At 44.1% G+C, this 23,157-nt stretch overlaps 1 protein-coding gene across 5 annotated transcripts in view; it reads left to right on the forward strand.

The window, feature by feature from the left end:
* The first annotated feature begins 1,780 nt into the window (after positions 1-1,780).
* The window catches only part of ST8SIA1 (ST8 alpha-N-acetyl-neuraminide alpha-2,8-sialyltransferase 1), a 151,506-nt gene continuing 130,129 nt past the window's right edge, over positions 1,781-23,157 (forward strand). For 4 of the 5 annotated variants that reach the window (XM_084956593.1, XM_021092234.2, XM_084956594.1 and 1 more), the window contains exon 1: positions 1,781-2,650. Coding sequence is in view for 1 of the 5 variants with exons in the window: in XM_021092234.2 (XP_020947893.1) it covers positions 2,415-2,650 (236 nt within the window). In the remaining 4 variants the exon portion in view is untranslated. The remainder of the gene's footprint in view (positions 2,651-23,157) is intronic. The other variant, XM_084956595.1, reaches the window with a different exon arrangement.

Genomic DNA, 23,157 nt, shown 5'->3' on the forward strand with positions numbered 1-23,157 from the left:
ACAGTGACAAAAGCGATGCCTGTGTGACTTGGAAGGGGAAAAGCAATGGTCTGCCTGGATTGAGTGTTCATGCTACAGAGAATCGGGGAATGAGGTTGGATAGTAGGGTGGAACAAGAATCGACAAACTAAGAGAATCAGTTTTCAAATGAGGGAAAAACAGCACAACGCATCATGAAAGTCCCTCTATTTAAAGCACAATTTTACTGCATTGTTTATGACGTTAAATGGGGAAATATTTACATAGCCCCTTCATAACTGCAACATGTTGGTTGTTGTCTTGTGTATTTGTTATTTCCTCCACAAGTATCCCTTGGATCAGGGGAAGGGAAGAGACATTGGGATAGTTTGTGTTCTATTTAAATTACAGGAACAAAGGAGGCACATGGTTTATCCAAAGCCTGGCCACTATGGCAAAGTTTTCCTTGGTGCCCCCACAACCCCCTTCCAAGAACAGAAGAGAGTGCGATGTTCACTTTGCAGAACTTCAGGTAATCTTCATTTCAAAGAATCTCTATCAGGGTCCACTGTGGTAAGATGTGACTTTGGGATTTTATGCTTTCCCTTCTCTCCTGATTTACCCAAGAGGAGAGACCTCTGGGGCATGCTTGCCGGTGGAAAGCAGTGGGTAATTCTTCCAAGAGTGAGGAATGAGACTATTGTGGTCATTGGGCTGTTTTTAGTAAATAACTTTCCATCAACTTCTCAAGTTCCATCTCTCAATGGAGAAAGATGCTGGAGAAAGAGGTACCAGGCCACGGAGCAGTCAGGGTAGGTTCGAGGGACAGTGCAGGCTGGTCGTTTGAGCAAGTGGAGCTGTGTCCTTAGATTTTGGTTTTGTGACAACGAAGGAGACCTGGTTAGTAGGCTGCTTGGTTTCTTTGTCCCTGCACACTTTACGTTTGACGAGATGCTTAAGCAAATAGAATGAGCGACCGCTAGGAGGTAGCCGAGCTATTCGTCGGTGAGCAGAAATGGCTAACTGTGAGTCCCTGGGCACCGCCGGTCCAGGCGGGCGGCTCTTTTCCAAGGTCGGCTCAGCGATGAGCTTGCGGGTGGAGCAAGAAAGACGTCGAAGAACAAACGGCCTTTACATCTAAAGGGCAGAGGAGGCGACCGCTCCTCCAAGGCATTGCCATGTCCCGAGGTCTGCTCGTTTGGGCACCAGCTGCCTGCACATCTGGATGCAGCAGCGCCTTTCCCCGCAGGGCGGAGGCGAGACGGAGGACCCCTGTGTGCACGCACCTCCCCGTGAGCGCGCGTGCAGGCCCATGAGCGTGTGTCGGAGTGTGTGCACGCGCGCGCGCGCGCACGGGTGGCGCTGGAGCCGCGGCTCGGGACCGGAGAATGGGGGCTGGGGCCCAGGAAGGAATAAATCTCCGCGGGCCTTCTCGTGCCTCACTGCGGGGTTAATAACCAACCAGTTAGAGAGAGCGAAGGGTGACGGCGGCAGGGTGACAGCCCTGGCACGCCGGCCGGCTGCGTGTCGGAGGGTCAGGTTATCAGCCAGTCTCGGCTATACTCAAGAATTTGTGTATATGCATTTGGGCGGGGGAGGGAGGGGCTGTTATTTGTTTTATTGTTTGCCCCTATCTCCGGGAGACAAGGGCGGGAGAGAGGCGCGCGCGCCAGCCGAACGTCGCGGATCTGAACGGGTCGAAGGAGGCAATTTCGCGGGTGGGGGAGGGAGGGGAGACCTTGATTTCCACCAATCCCCGGGCGTTTGTCTGCGAAGTCCCGGGCGCAGCGGAAGGCTGCGGCGCGCCGCTGAATTAACTGATGAGAACGAGTTCTTTTCTTCTCTGGGAGGGGTGCGGAGTGGGGGTCCTGGCGGACAAGGCGGAGAAGCCCGGGGCGGGCTAGCGGTCCCGGACCGCCGTGGAAATTTCCAAGGACTTGGCGCGGCGCGGGGAGCGCGTCTTGGGGGGGTGGGGGGTGCCTGGCGGCGCAGCAGCGCGGAAGGCGGGGAGAGACGGCGAAGGGCGCAGGAGCATCGTTGAGGAAGGCACGCCGCGGGCCAAATGTCTGAGAGGGAGCCGAACCTTCTCCCGGACCCTTGCCGAGGGCGACGGTGATGCTGCAGAACCCGCGGGAGCGACTCAGCGCCGCTGCTCGCCGCGCTCTAGGAGACCTCGGCGCCCGCCTTCTGCAGGGGAAGCGACCGCGGCTGTAGCTCGTGACTTGCTCCCAGGTCACTTCCCCCAAGAAAGAAATCCTTGAAAAAGTTGCATTGGAAAAAAAATCTTTGCGCTGACCTTTGGGGCCGTGGGCGCCGAGGGAGCGTGCGTGCTAGTGCCAGCAAGAAAGCGAAAGGTGTGTGCATGGGGGGCCGGCGGTGGGGGGACCCTCCGCTGCCCCTGCGCCTAGCGTTGTGCTGAGGCTCCCCTTCTCGCCCGCCGGGACCCCGGGGCTGAGATGAGCCCCTGCGGGCGGGCCCGGCGACACACGTCCCGAGGGGCCATGGCCGTCCTGGCGTGGAAGTTCCCGCGGACCCGGCTGCCTGTGGGAGCCAGTGCCCTCTGCGTCGTGGTCCTCTGTTGGCTCTACATCTTTCCCGTCTACCGGCTGCCTAACGAGAAGGAGATCGTGCAGGGGGTGCTGCAACAGGGCACGGCGTGGAGGAGGAATGAGACGGCGGCCAGAGTCTTCAGGTACTCCTGCCCTCGCGGCTCCACCGCGCTCGTGTCCTTTCCTCCCGGGGCGCCGAGGCCAGGGTCACGGGCGAGGACCGTCTCGCAGAGGTCCTTTCATCCAGCCCTTCTTGTCCCACTCCCTTTCTTTGTCGTTCCCAGCCTGGAGACATTAGTCAAGGGCCCTTCCCCAGCCCTTACCCCAGGAGCTGGGCAGACACCTGCTTGGGCCACGTAAAGTCTGTACGCATTTCTTCCCAAGCCCGAGTTGTATTCAGCGATTTGCCAGTAACCCATGGGAAGAAGAATCCAGGCTAACTTTGTCCCTTGAACTTAATGAGAATGTATCTCTTGAGCTCTGCTGACGTCTGAAGCTATGGAGAACTAGGAGCAGGTGCCGGGCGTCTTCCTAGGGTTTGGTGAATGATTGGTAATATCAATCAGTAATGAGGGAGTCAATGGGCAAGTCTTGGGCAGGGAAAACATGGACACCCAGCCCGGCTCCCGCTGCTTTGTCCGTGCGCTCATAACAAACACAGGGCACTTACTGACTAAAAGCCAGGCACTGGGTGGTTTTTATTGGAGCCTCTGACAACTTTCTAAAAACAGATAGTATATCCCCCTCTCACCAGCCACAAACTGAGTCTTCACAAGGAGGAGTTACTTCTCCAAGGTCATGCACCTCTGAAGGATGGGATCTCGAATTTTTGTCACAGAAGGCTCTGAAACTCCCAGCTCTTTTTCTTGACTTAGACTGTGGATGCCTTCTGGAAGCTGGGAGATGTGGTTTAGGCCAGGACTTGAAATCAGAAAACAAACACAAAAACGAAAACCAGGGTGGAAATCAGAACTCTGGGGATCACTCAGATTCAGAAAGGAGTTTCCCTTCCCTTCTGGAATTTCAGCTGAAGTGTCTAAAAATAAGTTCTTGGCAGCAGGGGTCTGGCTGGTGAGATTGGAGGTGAGGCAGGGCTGCTTCCCCTTCCTCTTTGCCTTCCTGGTCACGTTGAGGGGACACCCTGGTGCTCCTCCCTCTGTCACGTGCCCCTTTCACCTTCAGTCCCTTCAGCTGAAGATGCTGCGGTTGGCTCTTCCTGTGATTGTCCATTGCCTGGGGTGGGGGTGGGGTATGGAGTGCTTTCCTTTGCTCTGCATAGGCTCTTTCCAAGTGGTCTATGGGCAGCTGAGAGCCAGCTTAAACATTTTCCCAACTGTTAGTTACCCATGTTCAGAACATCTATAAATTAAAAACACAAACTTTTCAAACATATGGTTTCCCTTTCTTTCTCAGGCCCGCTGCTGGAAAGAAGGGCGAAGAGATAATAGTCCATCCTTGCAGGCGGAAGGCAGCTGAATGCTCCTTTAAACTGGGAGGGGAGACTTTCCTTCTCTCTTTTTTTAGAATTCTGTTATCAAGTTTAAAAATAACCCCAACTCCCCTTAAAGGTACATAAGGGCTCATTTTCCCTCACCTTCATGGTATTGATGGTTGGACTCAAAAGCACCCATAAGGCAGAGTATCCAGCAATTCTAAAGACAGAGAGCACTTTCATTTCCAGTAATACAAGGAAATGAGTTAAGAACTTCCCATTGGTTTGCAATGGAAGAGCTCCCCACTTTTTTTTTTTTTTGTATAGAAGGAGGAATAATGAAGCTCTGTTAGAGAAGAGATTTCTTTTGGAGCACAGAATCAAGTGGAAAATGGTTCATATCTGAGAAACCCAGGCTGGTTGTTTCCGAGATACACTTGCCCCTTGCTATCTGTAGTCCGGGGTTAATTCTCAGTGTGCTTGGCTGGCATTTGGTCTCATCTCTGTGCAGAAAATTACTTATGAAAATCCATACACTAGAAAAACTGCCTAAACACATACCCCTCAAAGTGAGTGTGTGTAAGCCTGGGTAAGAGGCTCCCTTGGGCATGGAAAAGAGTTTGGGCTTCGGAGTAGAATCCTGACATTTCAGACTGACCGTGCCATGGCTAGGTAAACAGCAGAGTGTCTTTGGGATGTTACTCTGAGTTTTCATTTCCTTATGTACAGATGGAGATAATAACATCTATCTTGCAGGGTTAGTGTAAAGTTTAAATTAAAAAAACTGATGCCAAGTGTCTGGCGCTTATAACCAGTCAATGGTGTCCTTCTAATTGTTATAAATTGTAAGTTGTATATGTTAAGAATTTGGAATATTCACTTGCCAGATTCACAGAGAAGCATCATTGGCTTCCCCTTGTGCCTCCCCCCCCCCCACTTAAGCTAATGCACAAGGATGAGGAAATCAAAAGATAGTCAAAGCATCATGGTTTGTTAAGTCAAGTTTTTTTTTTTTTCACTCTGCACATTTAATTGTTTTTCACATCTAGATCGTTAATATATGGGGTAGTAGTGTACATTTGTTAAATATGAGATGGGTCAGCCAGAAGCCTTTATTGCGTTACGGAGACACAGCCTTGACAAACAGATACCTCTGTTTTCCAGCCCGGAATATCCTGTACACAACTTCAAACACATATACATAAATGTACAATATGCACTTATGTGTGGGGATATGGGCACATTTATTCATAAACCATGGAACGATGTATGTATATGTACAAATATATGTATATTCACATATATATGCACACCTACAAATAATTGCCATCAGTCAGTTGACTAATACTTAACGAGTGACTATAATGCACCAGAGATGAGTGAAGGCCTGGGGAATGGCAGTAAACAGGATGGACTGATTGCTTCCTCTGCGACAGCTTACCTCCTCCTAGGGAATGACTGACAAAAACAAATGAATAAGGAAATGTGATGGTTTAGTATTGTAAGATGCTATGAGGATTAAAAAAAAAAGTGTTTCAGTATGTTTATAAGCATCCACATTTCACATTCCATTTTGCCCTTGGTGCTTCCATTTCCTTTTGTAATTTTATTCTTCTCCAAGCTCAGAACTTAAGTGCTGACTTCTCAGGGGTGGACATTGACAATGGCTCAGTGGAGAATGGCAAGAAAGTAACAGCACTGCAAGAATTTTGCTAAATAGGAAGTTCTCCTATCATCCAGGTAGCGATAGAAAGATAAAGAAAACAATTTACCCTATCTTTGAGACACTTAAGAAAGTTTATAGGCAACTCTTGTTTGGGTAGTCAAATGGTATGATTAGGTAGTCAAATGGTATGAGGAAATGCCAAACCACAGTGGCATTTGTCTTTTCTTATCCATTTTGTTTGTTTCTCAAAAATGAACTTGAGCTCAGAATTTATGTGCAAGGCTTTATTCTTGACACCTGAGATGGTAATGACAACAAAACCAACAAATGATTAGGCTCCTGTCATGTGCATGGCACTAGGCTAAGTGTTTTAAATGCACTGTCTGATTTAATTCTCCTAACAACGTTGTGTAAATGGGCACATTATTATCTACTTTTACAAAGATGAACATGCCCTTGTCCCTGCCATCAAGTGACTTGATACCATTTCATGGGACAGGCGTATATGCATATAATTAACTAACCAACTGACAATAGGGCCATCAAAGAGAGGCGGCATAGCAGAATGAAAAGCTTAGGGACTGGGGGGTCTGTCAGCACATGGTTTCTAGTTGTATAACCATTGGCAAGTTCAACTCTCAGAGCTTCACTCTCTCCACTTATAAAATGGGGTCTGTCATCATTTCTCACAAGTTTATCGTGAAAATGACATGATAGCATAGGGAAAGCACCTAAAGTAATGCTTGCTTGGTACTTCTCTGTAATATGTGGTCCTTCACAGCAGTTGAAACACAAAGAGCTGAGGAAATTCACAGAACATGTCAGTTGATTCTGGGGAAGGAGGGAAATCAGAAAGGAGGTGATATTTGTACTTAGCCTTGAAGGATGGTAAGATGGAGTAGTGGTGGCGGGGAGGGGGGTGCAGCAGAGGTCTTCCAGGTAGAGAACACAGCAAAGGCCAAAGCAGGGCAGTGGGGAAGTGCCCGCTATTCTTCCCATATGGAAAGTTCTTGAGTGGCCCCAGAAAGCACAGTAGTAAGGCAGATTGGGAGGCAGGGGGGAACCAGGTCGCAAGCTCTGAATGGGCTTAAGGTGTGGCATATAAGAAAGGAACAAACCCCAAGTATCCAAGGGCACTGGCCGTGTGCCAGAATCAGCAGAGACAGCATATTCCTGTTCCTGGCAGACTGGAGGATCAGGGGTAACACCAACGGGCTGTGAAAATCCTGTCTGTTCCCTGGCTGGGGACCGTTAGTTTAAGCAGTCCTGTTCCTCTTTCCTTTCCTAAATTCTGAAAGAAACACTCCTCTAAGCAGTTTGAGCTGTATGTGGCTTCCTTTCCATCCCTGTTTTTAATCTGTGGTTACCAGAAGCTTTGAGTATTTCCACAGCTGCTTTAGTGGCTGAAGAAGGGCCCTGGGGGTGAGGGGATAGGGGGTAGGTGCAGCCATCTGTATAAATGACATGGAAGTTTTATATTTGTTAAAGGGGGAGTGGAATTTGTGGAATTCCCTTTAAAAGTAGTTTAAGAAAAAGAGGGCTTAATAAATCTGGTGCTGATGAAAATAAGCTGCCCTTATGTTTCAGATATACACATGTGAAAAAACCTCATCAGCAATAACCGCAAGAGCAAAAATAAATCATTAACATTGATTGAACACATGTGATGTACCAGGCCAAAGCGCGGTTCTTAGTGCTTGTATTAGATAGCTCTTGTTCCCATAGCTATTTTATAAAGTAGATATTTGTATGTTCTTTGTTTTAGATGAGGAAATGGAGGGTCAGAGAGAATCATTAACAAAATGATGGGGTTGGGACATCCACCCAGAGCCATTAGACTCTGAGCCTTATGCTCATTCCTGACAATCTTGGGTAAATGAGGCATTGCTGATCTCTTAATGATCTGGCCATGATTACTTTTCTACCATCATCTTTCATCAGTGTCCCCTCTTTACATACAGTCATATTGGTAAGGGTTATGGCTCCTGGAATAAGCCAGGCTTATTGGCTTTGTCTGTGCCATCCCCTCTGCCCGGAATGCCTTTCCTTCAAGGCCACAACGCCTACCCTTCACGGGCCAAATTCTTACTCTTTTCTCCATGTTGCATGATAGTGGTTAAGAGCAAAGGTTCTGAAATTAGTTGTCAAATCAAATCGTGCTTCCACCATTTGTTGTGTTCCGGAGCAAGTCAGCCTTCATTGTCCATTTCCTCATCCGTAAGATGTGGCTTCTTGCAGGGTTGTTGTATTAGAGTAGACAATGCATTGCAAATGCTGAGAACTGTTTCTGGCACATGCTGTCAGCCCTCCATATCCATGGGTTCCGCATCCTCGGATCCGACTATGCGCAGATGGAAAGTCGAGATCTGCAGTGGTTTGAATCCTTAGGTGCAGAACCCTTGGATATGGAGGGAAGACTGGAGGTATTGTATATATGGGATTTAAGCATCTGGAGATTTTGGTGCAGGATGGGAAGGTGAGGAAGTGGGATGGGGTCTTGGAACTGTCCCCTACCCTCTCTGTGGATGCAGAAAGATGAGTATAATTAGTGCTTAATCCGTGTTAGCTCTCCTCAAGACAGCCCCCCTTCCTCCTTCCCTCCTCTCCAGGCTGTGTTAGACTCTCCTTTTAAAAAAAATACCTTGTGGGCGTTCCCATTGTGGCTCAGCGGTTAACAATCTGATTAGCATCCATGAGGATGCAGGTTCACTCCCTGGCCTCGCTCAGTGGGTTAAGGATCTGGCATTGCTCTGAGCTATGGTGTAGGTTGCAGATGCAGCTGGGATCCTGCATTGCTGGGGCTGTGGTGTAGGCCAGCAGCTACAGCTCTGATTCGACCCCCTACCCTGGGAAACCCCATGTGCTGTGGGTGCGGCCCTGAAAAGCAAAAATAAATAAATAAATAAATAAATAAAATAAAATAAATAAAAAAATATCTTGTGCAGATTATTGCATTTCTTCCCATTTATCCATTTATCTACTACTGTGTCTACCACTATCACCACAGAAGATGCTAGAACTATAACAATGAATACAGTCCTATCTAGAAATTTATAGGCTAATGAGGGGGGAATTGATAAACAGATAAAAATACAAATATCTGGTGATGACAGGTGCATTTCTCAAGCTGTATGAAAAGTACCAGTTTACTTGTCTACCTTTTCTGCCGACTCATTCATATTGGCATCCCCAGAGCTGAATGTGGTTCCTGGCAGAGTCATTTTTGTTGCATTACTATGTGAATGAACATTTTGGAAAGGTGAGGGACCAGAGAGTCAGTCAGCTAACAAATATTTATTGAGGTCCAACACTCTGCTGAGCTGCGTGGGGATCAAAGGAGTAAATGGCAGCCTGTCTAATCTCAAAGAGTTCTTACTCTCAAGCAAGAGTTTCCTGGTCTCAGCACTACTGACTGACATTCCAGGCTGGATAATTCTTTGCTGTGGAGGGTTGTCCTGTACATTGTAGAATGTTCAGCAACATCCATGGCCTCTGTCCATTAAATGAAACAGTCAGCTCTGTCTCCAGACTTCGTAACTGTCTCCTGGAGGGGTTGAGAATCACTGCTTTAGAGAAACAGAACCAATCCAGTTGACAGGATTTTTTAATTTAACCCCCCCCCCCGAAAACATCATTCAATTAAGAGCTAAATTTGGAAACTACATACTGTAAGTGCTTTGCCTACTGGAAGAGGAGCGAATGAGCCGTGCTTGGATAAATGGCCTGGTCTCAGTTAGGGAGGGGTAGGGAGAGGGGATGCATTGGGGGAAATTTATGAGAAGCAGCCGTTTCTGTTGAAAGCTTGTGTGAGAGCTGGAGAGGGTTCTCATTGGTGTCCCTATTAGACCCTGGCAAGAGGAGCCCATGTTTTGTGTCCCGTGTTTGTTTTTTGGCTGGGAGGGGCTCATTCTGCTTCTCCTCTGGTCTTACTGCTTCTCAACTGGGCAAGGCTCAATGTGACCTTTGTAGAGCCTGGGATTCCCGGCCCCAATGACTCAAGCTCACTCCATAGCCCACTCGTCCTCACAGAGGGTTTCTCCACTGCTCTGTGCACTCCTGAGTCCAAGGGTTGGCCAAGGAACAGCTCTTTGCAGGAATGAGAGGCTGTGAAAGGAACTTGTATATGGAACTGGGGGTTTCATGTGTATACCCGAGGAGGGGCTCTCCTTGGGTTGCCACATTCCAGTACCAAATTTCCTGGAGTTTTCGTAGCCTAAATTTGAATCTGTCACTCTAGGTTATTATGCAGGTATATTTGTCCAAGAAAAAGGATAGGAGGAGAGAACATATTTTTTATCTGTTTGTTAATTTGATTATAACTTTTTTGGGGGCAGTGCCCACAGTATTTGGAAGTTCCTGGGCAGATAATTGAACTCCAACCACCACAGTAACCAGAGCCACAGCAGTAGCAATGCTGGATCCTTAACCCACTGAGCCACAGGGGAACTCCTGATTATAACTTTAAAATATTTGTACTTTTGCTCTCTGCCTTGCAAATGGGGGTGTTTTTTTATTTGTTTGTTTTTGTTTTTCATTCTGGGAGCCTATCCCTCTTCATTTTGCAGAGGAGTGTTTCAGAAGCAAGTTGGATCAATTGAATAATTACATATGTTAATATAGAGTATGGCCAGTTTGTCTTTTTAACAAAGTTCTATTAAGAAGCCAGAGCTGTCGCATCGAATTAAGAACATGCAGATTGTAACCTGCTGAATCAGGAGACGCAAGCTCCTCCCTTGGGGGTGGCAGGTAGCCCCCTAGCATCCAGCCCTCACTGTGCCGGAGGTGAAACCTACTACTTTGATTGAGAACACAGTTTCAATCCACCCACGCAAAGGAAGTAGAGTCACAAAATTTATTACTTACAGTTCCCAGAAGCGTGGGGGCCCATTGAGCTAGGAGAGGGGCAAACCTCCTTTCCAGGCCAGAAGCTGGGGCAGGAGACAGCAGAGAGCAGGGGGGGCAAGCACCTATCACTTACAAGGTGGTGCAGGCTGAGGTCCCAAACTCGGTAACTTTTTAACTCTTAAATGGTTATTTAAAAAGGTGCCCTGGGGGGAAAAGCGAAGAGGGAGCTTATGGCGGGGCTCCTAAACTCAAGTCCTTGACAAAGTGTGCAGACTCTGAGCAAGACCGTACTGTACTCAGTGAAACATACTGTTTTTCTCTCAAAGGTTGTTTTTCTCATCACCGTTGTGAATCATCTTGGAAGTGATGCTGACTGCATCATTAGCACAGCCCCTTAGGATGAAGTTGATAGATTTCTCTTTTGTCTAGGTTTTTATTTTTTCTATTATATTTGATTTGCATTGTTCTGTCAGTTTCTGCTGTACAGCAAAGTGACCCAGTCATATATATACACGTATACATACACATTCTTTTTCACACATTATCCTCCATCATGGTCCATCACCAATGGTTAGATACAGTTCCTTGTGCTATTCAGCAGGATCTCACTGATTATCCACTCCAAACGCAATCGTTTACATCTAAAACCCCAAACTCCCAGTCCATCCCATTCCCTCCCTCTCCCCTTTGGCAACCACAAGTCTGTTCTCCAAGTCCATGAGTTTCTTTCTTTTCTGTAGATAGGTTAATTTGTGCCATATATGAGATTCCAGATATGTGGTATCCTATGATATTTATCTATCACGTTCTGACTTACTTCACTTAGTGTAAGAGTCTCTAGTTCCATCCTTGTTGCCTCAAATGGCATTATGTTGGATTTTTTATGGCTGAGTAGTATTCCATTGTGTATATATACCATATCTTCTTAATCCATTCATCTGTTGATGGACATTTAGGTTGTTTCCATGTCTTGGGTATTGTGAATAGTGCACTGAACATAGGGGTGCATATATCTTTTTCAATGGAAGTTTTGTCCAGATATATGCCCCAGAGTGGGATGGCTGGGTCATATGGTAGTTCTATATTTAGTATTCTGAGATACCTCCATACTGTTTTCCATAGTGGTTGTGATAGATTTCTGGTAAAATACTTGTTAGTGTTTCTTTCCATTTTGGCTCTATTGGGATCTGTGTGACCTTGGGCAAGCTGCATCACCTCTCTTTTCCTTTGTTTTGTCATCTGAAAAATGGTGTAATATGCTAACCCACTTCCTAGGTGTATGAAGGTAATGGAGGGAGATAATTAGCGTACAGTCCTTAGCCATCCTCACCCAGCTCTGTGAGGTGACAGGATGCTTGCTCCTACCTAAGAAGAGTCTGGACTTCAGGGCCCCAGTGAATCAGGTTGTGATCCTGGTTCTGTCATTTATTAACTTTGTGACCTTGAAAATTTTACCTGGCTTTTCTGAGCCTTAGCTGTGGGTGGCAGTTCTTACTTTGAGAGGATTAGGTGCCAAATGATTGCTAATTATTAAGCCATAATGATGAGGCTGTTTCCTGGGACACATCCTTTGCCCGCTACTTGCACTTTTAGTAATGGAATGTATGACAGTGAAATATGACCTTATGACACAACTTCTTCTTCCATTGTGTTCTACACAGGCTGCTATGAAATGGCCAGCAGAATTTTAAGGCAGAAGGCAGACCCCAGCCATAAATCACCCTTTCATTCATTGATTCATTCATTCTTTCATTCACATTTAATCAATGCCTATTGTGTGCCAGTTAGGTGCTGGGATACAGTGATGAAAGTTAGACATGGTTCATGATTTTATAGAATTTACAGTCTAATCTAGCATCCTGAGTTAAGTCAGTAAGAAATCAAGTAGTGTGTTCCAAGGGTGAGAGTTTGTCTGTTTTAGGTAATTATGTTGAATTTGGAGCAATTGATTTCCCCCCTTTCTGCTGGACTATCTTCTAGCTATGGCATTGCACAGGAGGGAGGCAGCCAAGACTGTAAGAGCTGTGTCACTCCTTTAATTAGGTGCCAGGAGGAAGCTGAAATGAATTCAGAGCTGCGGTTCTCCATTATTCAGGGCTTAAGTAACAGAGTAGTATACCACCAGAGATTTATTTCCAAGGGAGTGTAATGAGGAAGGGCTTTTTTTTTTTGAACAAAGTGCTTGTTTCAATTATTGATAAAACAAATACATACATGATTTTTTGTCTCATGCTTATTTAAAAATTTTATAGTGTTTTTTATTTGTCTGATTGGAAGTAATAGATTCCAGCTATAGGGACATTTAAAATGTAGGAAAAAAGAGAAAAAAAATCACTCCTAATTCTGTGCCTCAGAAGTACTCCTTGTTAACACTGTTTCTTTTGTGGATATTTGTTTGCATATATATGTATTACTAAATTGTGTGTATTTTTGTGTATTTAGTTTTATGTCCTCTTTTAATCATTCAGTGTTATATCTTTAACAGTTTCTTACGTAGTTAATTTTTAACTTGCAAGCTTGGGATAAACTAGCTTTATGATTTTCATTTTAGAAAAACAGTTTTTTACCATGGGTTTTTTTTAAAAAAATGTTACCACGTGGAACAAATTACTTTCTTCTAAAGGATGGTTAGAAAGGATATTAAAATTTGCATGTTAGATTTGTGTCTTTAAAATTTTTTTCATATGTATGTGGGAAGTACTGAACAGAGGGAATCAAAAAGTCTCTTTAAAGAGTTCTTCTTTCCCAAAGTAGGCATTTAATGGTAAGAGCAGTACTGCTTTCATTTGTAAAAGTGACTGACATCTGTTCACCCAAAGAGAAACATTGCTAATATTTTGGTATATATTCTTCCAGATCATTCAGTGCCTCTGTGTGTACCTATATAATGAATTTGATAGTACGTTGTGAATGTTTTTGTGGTAATAATATATGTAGATCTACATCCTCCCTTTTAAATGGCTGTGAGATTTTCCTTTGTTATAGTAGTTAATAATTTATTTAAATAATCCACTGTTACTGGATATTCATGTTTCAATGTCTCACCTTTATAAATAGTGCTTTTATTAACATCCTTGTGTATACATGGATGTATATTTACATCTGTTTGTTTTTCTTAGAATACATTTTCTAAAAGTAGTTTCTTTTTTATATATAAACTCGTTCAATTTTGATGACAATTCTTAAAGAGACTATTATTGGCCCTATTACATTTATTTATTTATTTATTTTTATTTGTAAGATTTTTATTTTTTCTATTATAGCTGATTCACAATGTTCTATCAATTTATGCTGTACAGAAATACATATTCTGTACAGTCGTACATATGTATATTTTTTTCTCACATTATTCTACATCATAGTTCCCTGTGCTATAGAGCAGGATCTCATTGCTTATCCACTCCAAATGCAATAGTTTGTATCTACTAACCCCAAACACCCAGTCCATCCCTTTCCCTCCCCTTCCCCCTTGGCAAACACAAATCTGTTCTCCAAGTCCATGAGTTTTGTTTCTTTTCTGTAGATAGGTTAATTTGTGCCATATATGAGATTTCAGATATAAGTGATATCATATGATGTTTGTCTATCACTTTCTGATTCACTTCACTTAGTGTGAGAGTCTCTCTAGTTCCATCCATTTGGCTGCAAATGGCATTATTTTGTTCTTTTTTATGGTTGAGTAGTATTCCATTGTGTATATATACCACATCTTCTTAATCCATTCATCTGTTGATGGACATTTAGGTTGTTTTCATGTCTTGGGTATTGTGAATAGTGCTGCAATGAACATAAAGGCGTACGTATCTTTTTCAGTGAAAGTTTTGTCCACAGATACATGCCTAGGAGTGGGATTGCTGGGTCCTATGTAGTTCTATATGTAGTTTTCTGAGTGAATAGACATTTCTCCAAAGAAGATATACAGATGTCCAACAGGCACATGAAACAATAGTCAACGTCACTAATTATTAGAGAAAAATGAAAATCAAAACTACGAGGTACTACCTCACACTGGTCAGAATGGCCATCATTAACAAGTCAACAAATGCCAAATGCTGGAGAGGGTGTGGACAAAAGGGTTACCCTCCCTCACTGTTGTTGAAAATATGAATTTATAAAGTAGTTTCTTGACAGTTTTTTTTTCCCCTACCATCAGTTCTTATAACTTTTTTTGGGGGGGGGGTTGTTCATAGAAAAGTCTTGATTTTTGACTAAGGGTAGATTTGAGGTTTCCTCCTTTCCAGCGTGGATAGCGATTGCATAAATAGCCAGACATACAATGGTTATTAGCATCAAATGATGAAATTACCATTATGAAATTTTCAGGAAGTCAAAGCAACTATGTAAGATTCCCATAAAACTGGATATAAACAGTGGCAGTCGGCTGTTCACTGAGCATTGTGGAGACCTAGATATGAGGAATTTATTTAGTGCCGTGGAACTTTCCTGTCACTGTTATCCTTCTCATTACTATGGTCTTTCACCTACATTTAAAAAGCAGAGCCTTATTTTGTAAATAGTTTCATTTGTACTATTTTTTGATTATCCATATAAGTGATGTCATATGATAGTTGTCTTTCTCTGACTGACTGGCTTCACTTAGTGTGATAATCTCTGGGCCCATCCGTGTTGCTGCAGATGGCATTATTTCATTCATTTTTGTGGATGAGAAATATTCTATTGTGTGTATGTATCACATCTTCTTTATCCATTCCTTTGTTAATGGGTATTTTGGTTGCTTCAGTGTCCTGGCTATTGTGAATAGCACTGCAGTGAACATTAGGGGGCATGTATCTTTTTGAATTAGAGTTTTTACTTTTTCCAGCAAACAGACTCACAGACATAGAAAACAAACTTATGGTTACCAAAGGGAAAAGGGGGAAGAGAGGTAAATTAGGAGTTTGGGATTAACACACACACTAATATAGAAGTATATATCATAATGATTATTATTTATATATATATATTAAACAACAAAGACTTACTGTATAGCATGTGAAACCATATTCAGTATCTTGTAATAGCCTGTAATGGAAAAGAATCTGAAAAAGTATGTATATAAAAACTTTGTTGAACACCTGAAACTAACACAGTATTATAAATCAGCTATACTTCAATTTTTTGAAAAAGGCAGTACCTTTATGGGACTATTTGCCAGGACTTGAGAAATTAAATAAAAATGTAATTTAAAAGGGAAAATAAGGAGTTTCCGTTGTGGCTCAGTGGATAACGAATCTGACTAGGAACCATGAGGTTGCGGGTTCGATTCCTGGCCTTGTTCAGTGGGTTAAGGATACAGTGTTGCTGTGAGCTATGGTGTAGGTCACAGACGTGGCTCGGATCCCACATTGCTGTGGCTGTGGTGTAGGCCGGCAGCTACAGCTCTGATTAGACCCCTAGCCTGGGAACCTCCATATACCGCGGGAACAGCCCAAAAAATGGCAAAAAGAAAAAAAAAAAAAAAAAAAAAAGGAAAATGAGATTTTTGCTTCACTATAAGGTAGAGATTTCAAGGAAAAATACAACTGTGTTAAATAAACCAACTGTATTTTCTGACTGTTAAGAGTTTTTTCCCGGTTTACTGAAATTAAAACTCGAACTTGAATCTGGAGCAAATCATAACCACCTGAGTGGAGGGTGAAAGTGCAGTAAAAAGGCACAAACATCTCATGATGATATTTTGTTGGGTCAGGTTTTTGGAGGTTGATTGTGTTATTGGCCTATGTCACCTCTATCCGTGTCCTTGTCGCCTTGCACCTGTTTGAAGCAGCTTATACACACTGTTGCTTTGGTGCTTTAGGGTCAAAGATTGAGTCTGTTTTAGATCCCTCAACACGGTCTTATTAGTAAGTGTCTAATAGGTGTTAGTTGTCTGAACAAAGACATTAGACTGTCTGAAAGTCCTGTCCGCAGCTGTCTGAATGCCTTTTAGGGATAGTTTCTTTTGTTGCCTAATATTAAGACTGTGCCATAAATACTCACTCCCAACTCATTCATTTCCACCTACATTCCTTTGTTCAGCAAATATCTCTTTGGTGCCTTCTATGTGCCAGGCAGTGTGGCTAGGCTCTGAGAATAAAGCAGGCAGCCAGGAGAATATGGGCTTTCCAGCAGAGAACATAGAAGCACACAAGACATAGTATTTATAGGAGCAGCCTCTCAACTCCTTTTTATGGAGGAAAACCAAGCACAAGTTGACCTTCACTCTCAGAACTGAGCTGTGTATGTCTGGATTTGGCAGAGTCCAGAGAGGGCCCATGTCCCTCCTCCAGTCCATGTTAGTTTTGGCCTGCATAGGGAGCTCAGAGGCCTCCACGCAGTTCAGTGGTATCTTATGCAGCACATATGATGGCAGAAAGGTAAAACCCTTTAAAGCATTGCTAAAAGGTACACGAGTCCATGGGGGAAACCACAAACTCACTTACTAATGGAATAGAAGAGATAGAGAGGCCAGCCGGCTTGGACAGGCATCACTCTGTGAGTGGCTGATCTGCACCCCACCAGCCCTGCACCATTGCAAGAGGAAGCTCAATAGGAAGGGGAGAGGAGGGTCCGGAAATAGTACGCTCCACCAGCGGTGGGGAGTTGAAACGTGAGGTTAAAACGTTTTCTTTTTTCCTGGAACCTGCTGCCACTTTGCCTTGTTAAATCTATTTCCTGACCTCCCCCCACTTCCCTGACTGCAGTGCCTCTCTGACCCTCTTGGGCCGATTCCATCAATTTGCCTCTACCTTGATTATTGGGATAGTTTTATTTTGGTATTTAGCTCAGTTTTGTTGATTTTAAAGCACAGCAAAAGCTCTTGTGTCTACCTCCTCGGCTGCCTTTGACGAGCCCCCGCCCCCGTGAACCTCCAGCCCCTGGGGTAGACCTCCGAAGGGCGCCCTCTGATGCACAGCCCTGATCCATCCTGTCCTGGGGGCTGCTCCTTCCCCGCTGGTCAGGGAGGACTCTCCACGGCTTTATCTGGGTGACCCCTGCTCCTCAGGTGAACCCTGATAGGCTGCCCACGTCTTTTCCCGCGATTTGTCTTGATTCCTCCGCCTGCTGGGCATCCTTGCCACACTAAAGGGATTTTCACCACCCATCAGCCTCAGCCTCAGCATCTCTTGCCATGTCTGTTTTCTCCTTTTCAGACAGCACAGAACAGGGCACAGCAAAGCATGGGAGAGTGAAATGACGGTTTCTCTTTAAGGCAGATTCTCAGGGTCTTTATAAGGGGGTTCTTTGGGCACTTTCTCCACCCCCTCTTCTCCCCTAGTTGGCAGAGAAGGAGGACATAGTCTCTCCTCTCCCCAGAGCAGAGGGGCAATAGCATAACATCAAATACAGGGCACCCCGAGGCTGCTCATTCCTCCCAGGCCTTCCCAGCTTAGATCAACTGCGTGGTAGCAGGACTGCACCTCTGATGGGGAACCACTGCATACAAGACTTGTAGGGAGGTGGCCAGCTCCACATTTCAGCAGCTTTCTGAACTTAAAATGTGGGGTACTGAGCACATGTTGGTCTAAGTTCAGGGCTATGACCATAACTCCCAGATAGATGAAAACCCCTCATATTTTGTTATACTTACTCCCTGGATACGTTTGTCCATCCTTCTAAAACTCAGGCAGTGTGCACCGTTTCTTAAAGGATCCCCATGGGCCCCAGGAAGAGTGACGTATCCAACTGAATCAGCTCACTTTCATCTTAAGCGGGTGATCAAGGCTGCTCATTCCAAAAAGGCGTCTGTGCCCCCCCCCACCCCATTTTGGGGGTTTACCATGATCGTCTTCAACTGTTGCCTCATCATTTAGGGTCACTTTCTACTACCAGTTCGTCCTCATTTCCTTTTCTTCCCATTTAGGAAGCTTGGGAGGCAGAATAACAAGCATGCTGCCTTAAGCCGACCCTAGGGAAGTCTGTCCCCATGGCCAGGTCCCTCCAGTGTTTTTCTTTTTTTTCTTTTCACAACCTCACCTATGGCAAATGGAAGTTCCCAGGCTAGGGTTTGAATCTGAGCTGCAGCTGCAGGCCAATGCCGCAGCCATGGCAATGCCAGATAACAGCAGCATCTGTGACTTACACCGCAACCCACTGAGCGAGGCCAGAAATTGAACCCCCATCCTCTCTGAGCTCAGTTGGGTTCTTAGCTCGCTGAGCCACAGTGGGGACTCCCAAGTGCCTTGGATCTTGATTCTCCTGTGTGCCCCCTCTTCTTCAGGGAATGGAAGAATTCCCCTTTCTCAGCAGCTTTCACTGGTTCCCCGTTTTTCTTTTTTTGGACCATGGTTGGGGGATGGTAGTGGTGGAGGGGACTTAATTGTTAATGAGTTCCCTCAAGCCCTCCTGAGGGACCGACCACATATCCACTGTCGCTGTCAACTGAGAATGTGGAGGTACTTATTAGCAGCTGTGTCTCCAGTTTTGAACTTCACCCATAATTCCAGCATAAAATGCCACTGAAAATCCTGTTACAAAAGGAAAGAACTTGTAGAAAAGCCAGAAGATTGGTCCTGATGTATCAGATGTCAAGATTTTTAACTTCGAAGCCGTCCAAAAGATTCTCTTTGGACTTTCAAAACAGAGATATAACATAGAAAATCAGATTTATATTTAACTAGCATTTATCGAGCACCAGCTCCGTGCAAGCCCTGTGCTAGATGGTCTCATGCACAATATATCCATCTAACCCTAGATTTTAAAATCAGCTCCATTTTCAAGCACTAATGATGATATTTTTAGTAGCATGGTTGTTATTTATTTTGTGTCTGCCATATGCCAGGCCCCGTTTTAAGTACTTTACGCAGTGTTATCATTTAACATTCACAACTGCTCCATGAGGGAGATATTATTATCCTTATTTTACAAAGAAACAGGCTGTGAGTAATTATTTGCCTAAGGCCGTTTAGCTTGTAGGTGGTGCCGAGAGCTAGCATTTAATGAACGCTTACTATGTATCAGAACCTCTTGGAATTACTTTATGTATGTTGCCATCATCATAGGAGCTTTGGAAGATAGTTCTTCCCTCTCCCCACTCCAAAGGACACAAATTAATTATTTCATAGTTCGGTGGACTAGAAGTCTAACGTGGGCCTCATCTCAGTGGGCTGAAATCAGTGTCAGCGGACTGCCTTCCTTTCTGGAGGCTGTGGAGAAGGATCCATTTCTTTCCTCATCCGGGTACTGGCAGCATCTGCTCTCTTATGGTTGAAGCATGGAGGTCGCCATGTCTTTGCTGGCTGCCAACTGAAGGCCGCCTCTGTTTCTAGAGTCCTCCCCTCCCACTTTCCTTGGCTCGTGTTTCCCTTCTTCCTCCTTCCCAAGGGCAGGCACCTCTTGCACCTTTTTAAAGCCTTTTAAACATTTTTAGAGCAGTTTTAGGTTCGCAGCAAAGATGAGAGGAAGTTAGAGATTTCCTATATGACCTCCGCCCCCACTTATGAATAGTCACCCTCATCATCAGCATCCCCCACTAGAGGGGTCCACTTGTTGCAACTGATAAACCTACATTGACATAATCACCCAAAGTCCACAGTTTTCCGTAGGGTTCACTCTTGGTGTTGTACATGCTGTGGGTTTGAATACATGTGTAATGACGTGTATCCACCATTATAGTATCAGACAATGTATTTTCACTGCTCTAAAATTCCTCTACCTGTTCATCTCTGCTTCCCCCCACCCCAACCCTTGACAACCACTGATCGTTCATTGAGTCCATAGTTTTGCCTTTTCCAGAATGTCATGTTGTTGGAATCATACAGTGTATAGCCTTTGCAGATTGGTTTCCCTTAGTAATAGGCATTTCAGGTTCTTCCAAATCTTTTCACAGCTTGAGAGCTCATTTCTTTTTAGTGCTGAGTAATATTCCATTGTATGGATCTGCAGCATTTCCTATATCCATTCACCTCCTCAAGAACATTATGATTGCTTCCAAGTTTTGGCAGTTGTGAGTAGAGCTGCTGTGAACATGTGTGCAGGTTTTTATGTGGACATAAGCTTTTAAACTTTTAGGGGGAACTACCAAGGAGTGTAATGGCTGGATTGTATGATAAGAGTGTGTTTAGTTTTGTAAGAAACTGCACATATCTTCCAAAGTGGCAGTACTGTTTTGTCTGCCCGCCAACAATGAATGAGAGTTCCTGTTGTTTCATGGTCTCACCAGCAATTGGTGTTGTCAGTGTTCCAGTCTTTGGCCATTCTAATAGGTGTGTAATGATATCTCACTGTTTTAATTTGCATATCCCCTCTGACGTAGAATGTGGAGCATCTTTTCATATGTTTTACTGCCATTTGGTGAGGTGTCTGTTAAGGTCTTTGGCCCATTTTTTAACATGAGATTTAATCGACTTATAACAACAACATATTACTTTCCAGTGTATAAAATAATGACTCAGTATTGGTGTATGTTGTGAAATGATCATCAAAGTAAGTCTAGTTAACACCCACCACCATACATAGTTACAAAGTTTTTGTCCTTGTGATGAGAACTTAAACTCTACTCTCTTAGCAACTTTCGGATACACAATTACCAAATGTATAACACTGCTAACTATAGTCACCATGCTGTATATTACATCCCCAGGACTTAACTTATTTTAAAACTGGAAGTTTGTACCTTTTGACTGTCTTCACTCATGTATCTCCACCCCCCTGCCTTTGGCAAACACCAGTCTGTTCTCTGTATCTGTGAATTGGTTTTTGGTTTTGTTTTCTTTTAAAAATTGGATTGATGGAGTTCCCGTCATGGCACAGTGGAAACGAATCCGACTAGGAACCATGAGATTGCAGGTTCAATCCCTGGCCTTGCTCAGTGGGTTAAGAATCCGGCATTGCCGTGAGCTGTGGTGTAGGTTGCAGATGCAGCTCAGATCTGGCGTTGCTGTGGCTCTGGTGTAGGCCGGTGGCTACAGCTCTGATTAGATCCCCAGCCTGGGAACCTCCATATGGTGTGGATGAGGCCCTAAAAAGACAAAAAGACCAAAAAAAAAAAAAAAAAAAATTGGATTGTTTTCTTACTGTTTTTGTTTTAAATTTTTAAATTTTTTTCTTTTTGTTTTTTGGGCCATACCCTCGGCATATGGAAGCCAGATCCGAGCCGCCTCTGTGACCTACACCACAGCTCATGGCAAAGCTGGATCCCTAACCCACTGAGCTAGGCCAGGGATCCAACCGACATCTTCATGGTTCCTAGTCGGATTTGTTTCTGCTGTGTCATGACAGGAACTCCTGTCTTCTTCTTCTTCTTCTTCTTCTTTTTTTTTTTTTTTTTTTTGTCTTTTTGCCATTTCTTGGGCCGCTCCTGCGGCATATGGAGGTTCCCAGGCTAGGGGTCCAATCGGAGCTGTAGCCGCCAGCCTACACCAGAGCCATAGCAACTCGGGATCCGAGCTGCATCTGCGACCTACACCACAGCTCACGGCAACGCCACATCCTCAACCCACTGAGCAAGGGCAGGGATCGAACCCGCAACCTCAGGGTTCCTAGTCGGATTTGTTAACCACTGCGCCACGACGGGAACTCCCTCCTGTCTTCTTATTGTTGAGTTTTATGAGTTCTTTGTATATTTGGAATAACAGTCCTTTATCAGCTGTCTTTTTGCAAATATTTTCTCCCAGTCTGTAATTTACCTTTCCATTCTCTTGACATTGTCTTTAATAGAGCAGAAGTAATTTTAATGAATTCCAGTCAATTAGTTGAAAATAATGACCAATTATTTCTTTCATGGACTGTGCCTTTGGTGTTAAGTGGCAAACATCATTGCTGTATCCAGGGTCATCTAGGTTTTCTCTTGTGTTATCTTCCAAGAGTTTTATAGTTGTGCATTTTATACTCAGGTCTTTGATCTATTTTGAGTTATTTTTTGTGAGGAGTGTAAGGTTTGTATCTAGATTATTATTATTTTTTTGCATATGGATGTCCACTTGTTTCAGCACCGTTTTTTGAAAAGTCTAAGATAGTCCTATTCTATTGATGGAGAAACTGAAACAAAGAGAGCTCAAGGACCTCGCTAGGGCAGTTAGGAAAAAGTTTGTCTGGCTCTAGGGTTCATGGGATCTTGGGCTTTAGGGCTCCTTCCTAGGTTGGACTGCCTCCTTTGCTGTAGGACCAGCACTGACATTCAGGGCTTCGAGTTAAAGCCTGCCACCTCCTTATATTGCAGTGTTTTGACACAAAGGGAAGAATCTGAAATGATAAAATTTCAGTCTTATGAAGGCAAATTAACATTTGCTGTATTTTACTATTATTTGTATCCAAGGCTATTTTTACCACCCACTCCTCAAGGATCCTGCAAATCAAGCAAAGATCTTAAGGTTCAAGTCAATGGGAAGATATCACCTTCCTTTCTCTCTCTCTGCCTAACATCTCTTATTCATCCCAGTGGCTTAGTTTTAGGGTTGGTGTTTTTCTCTATCTAGCTTTCATAGCCCACTTTCTTAATTCTCATTTATATCTGTGAGATGGATGCCAAGAAATGCCACCCCCACTGTGCCATGGTCAGTGGGGATCTTTTCTGTAATACCTCGAAAAAAGAAAGTTATTCTCTTTCTTCTCTTCATTGCTGAAATCCTCAGGGGCTTTTCTTTCCGTATCAGTCTCTGTGTCTGAAATGGAAGTCATGTAATAGTTTGAGTTATTCCAAAAGATAACAGATAATTTCCATTTTTTGAAAATTACTTTATTAAGGTAATGCCTTTTTATCGTAAAAGCTAAAATTTACAACTGTGTAT

The sequence above is a fragment of the Sus scrofa genome, chromosome 5, assembly GCF_054392235.1.
Source record: "Sus scrofa isolate SSC_HxYL_T2T_F1_AM1 chromosome 5, Sscrofa_HxYL_maternal_Yorkshire_Landrace_v2.0, whole genome shotgun sequence".
NCBI classification, from domain to species: Eukaryota; Metazoa; Chordata; class Mammalia; order Artiodactyla; family Suidae; genus Sus; species Sus scrofa.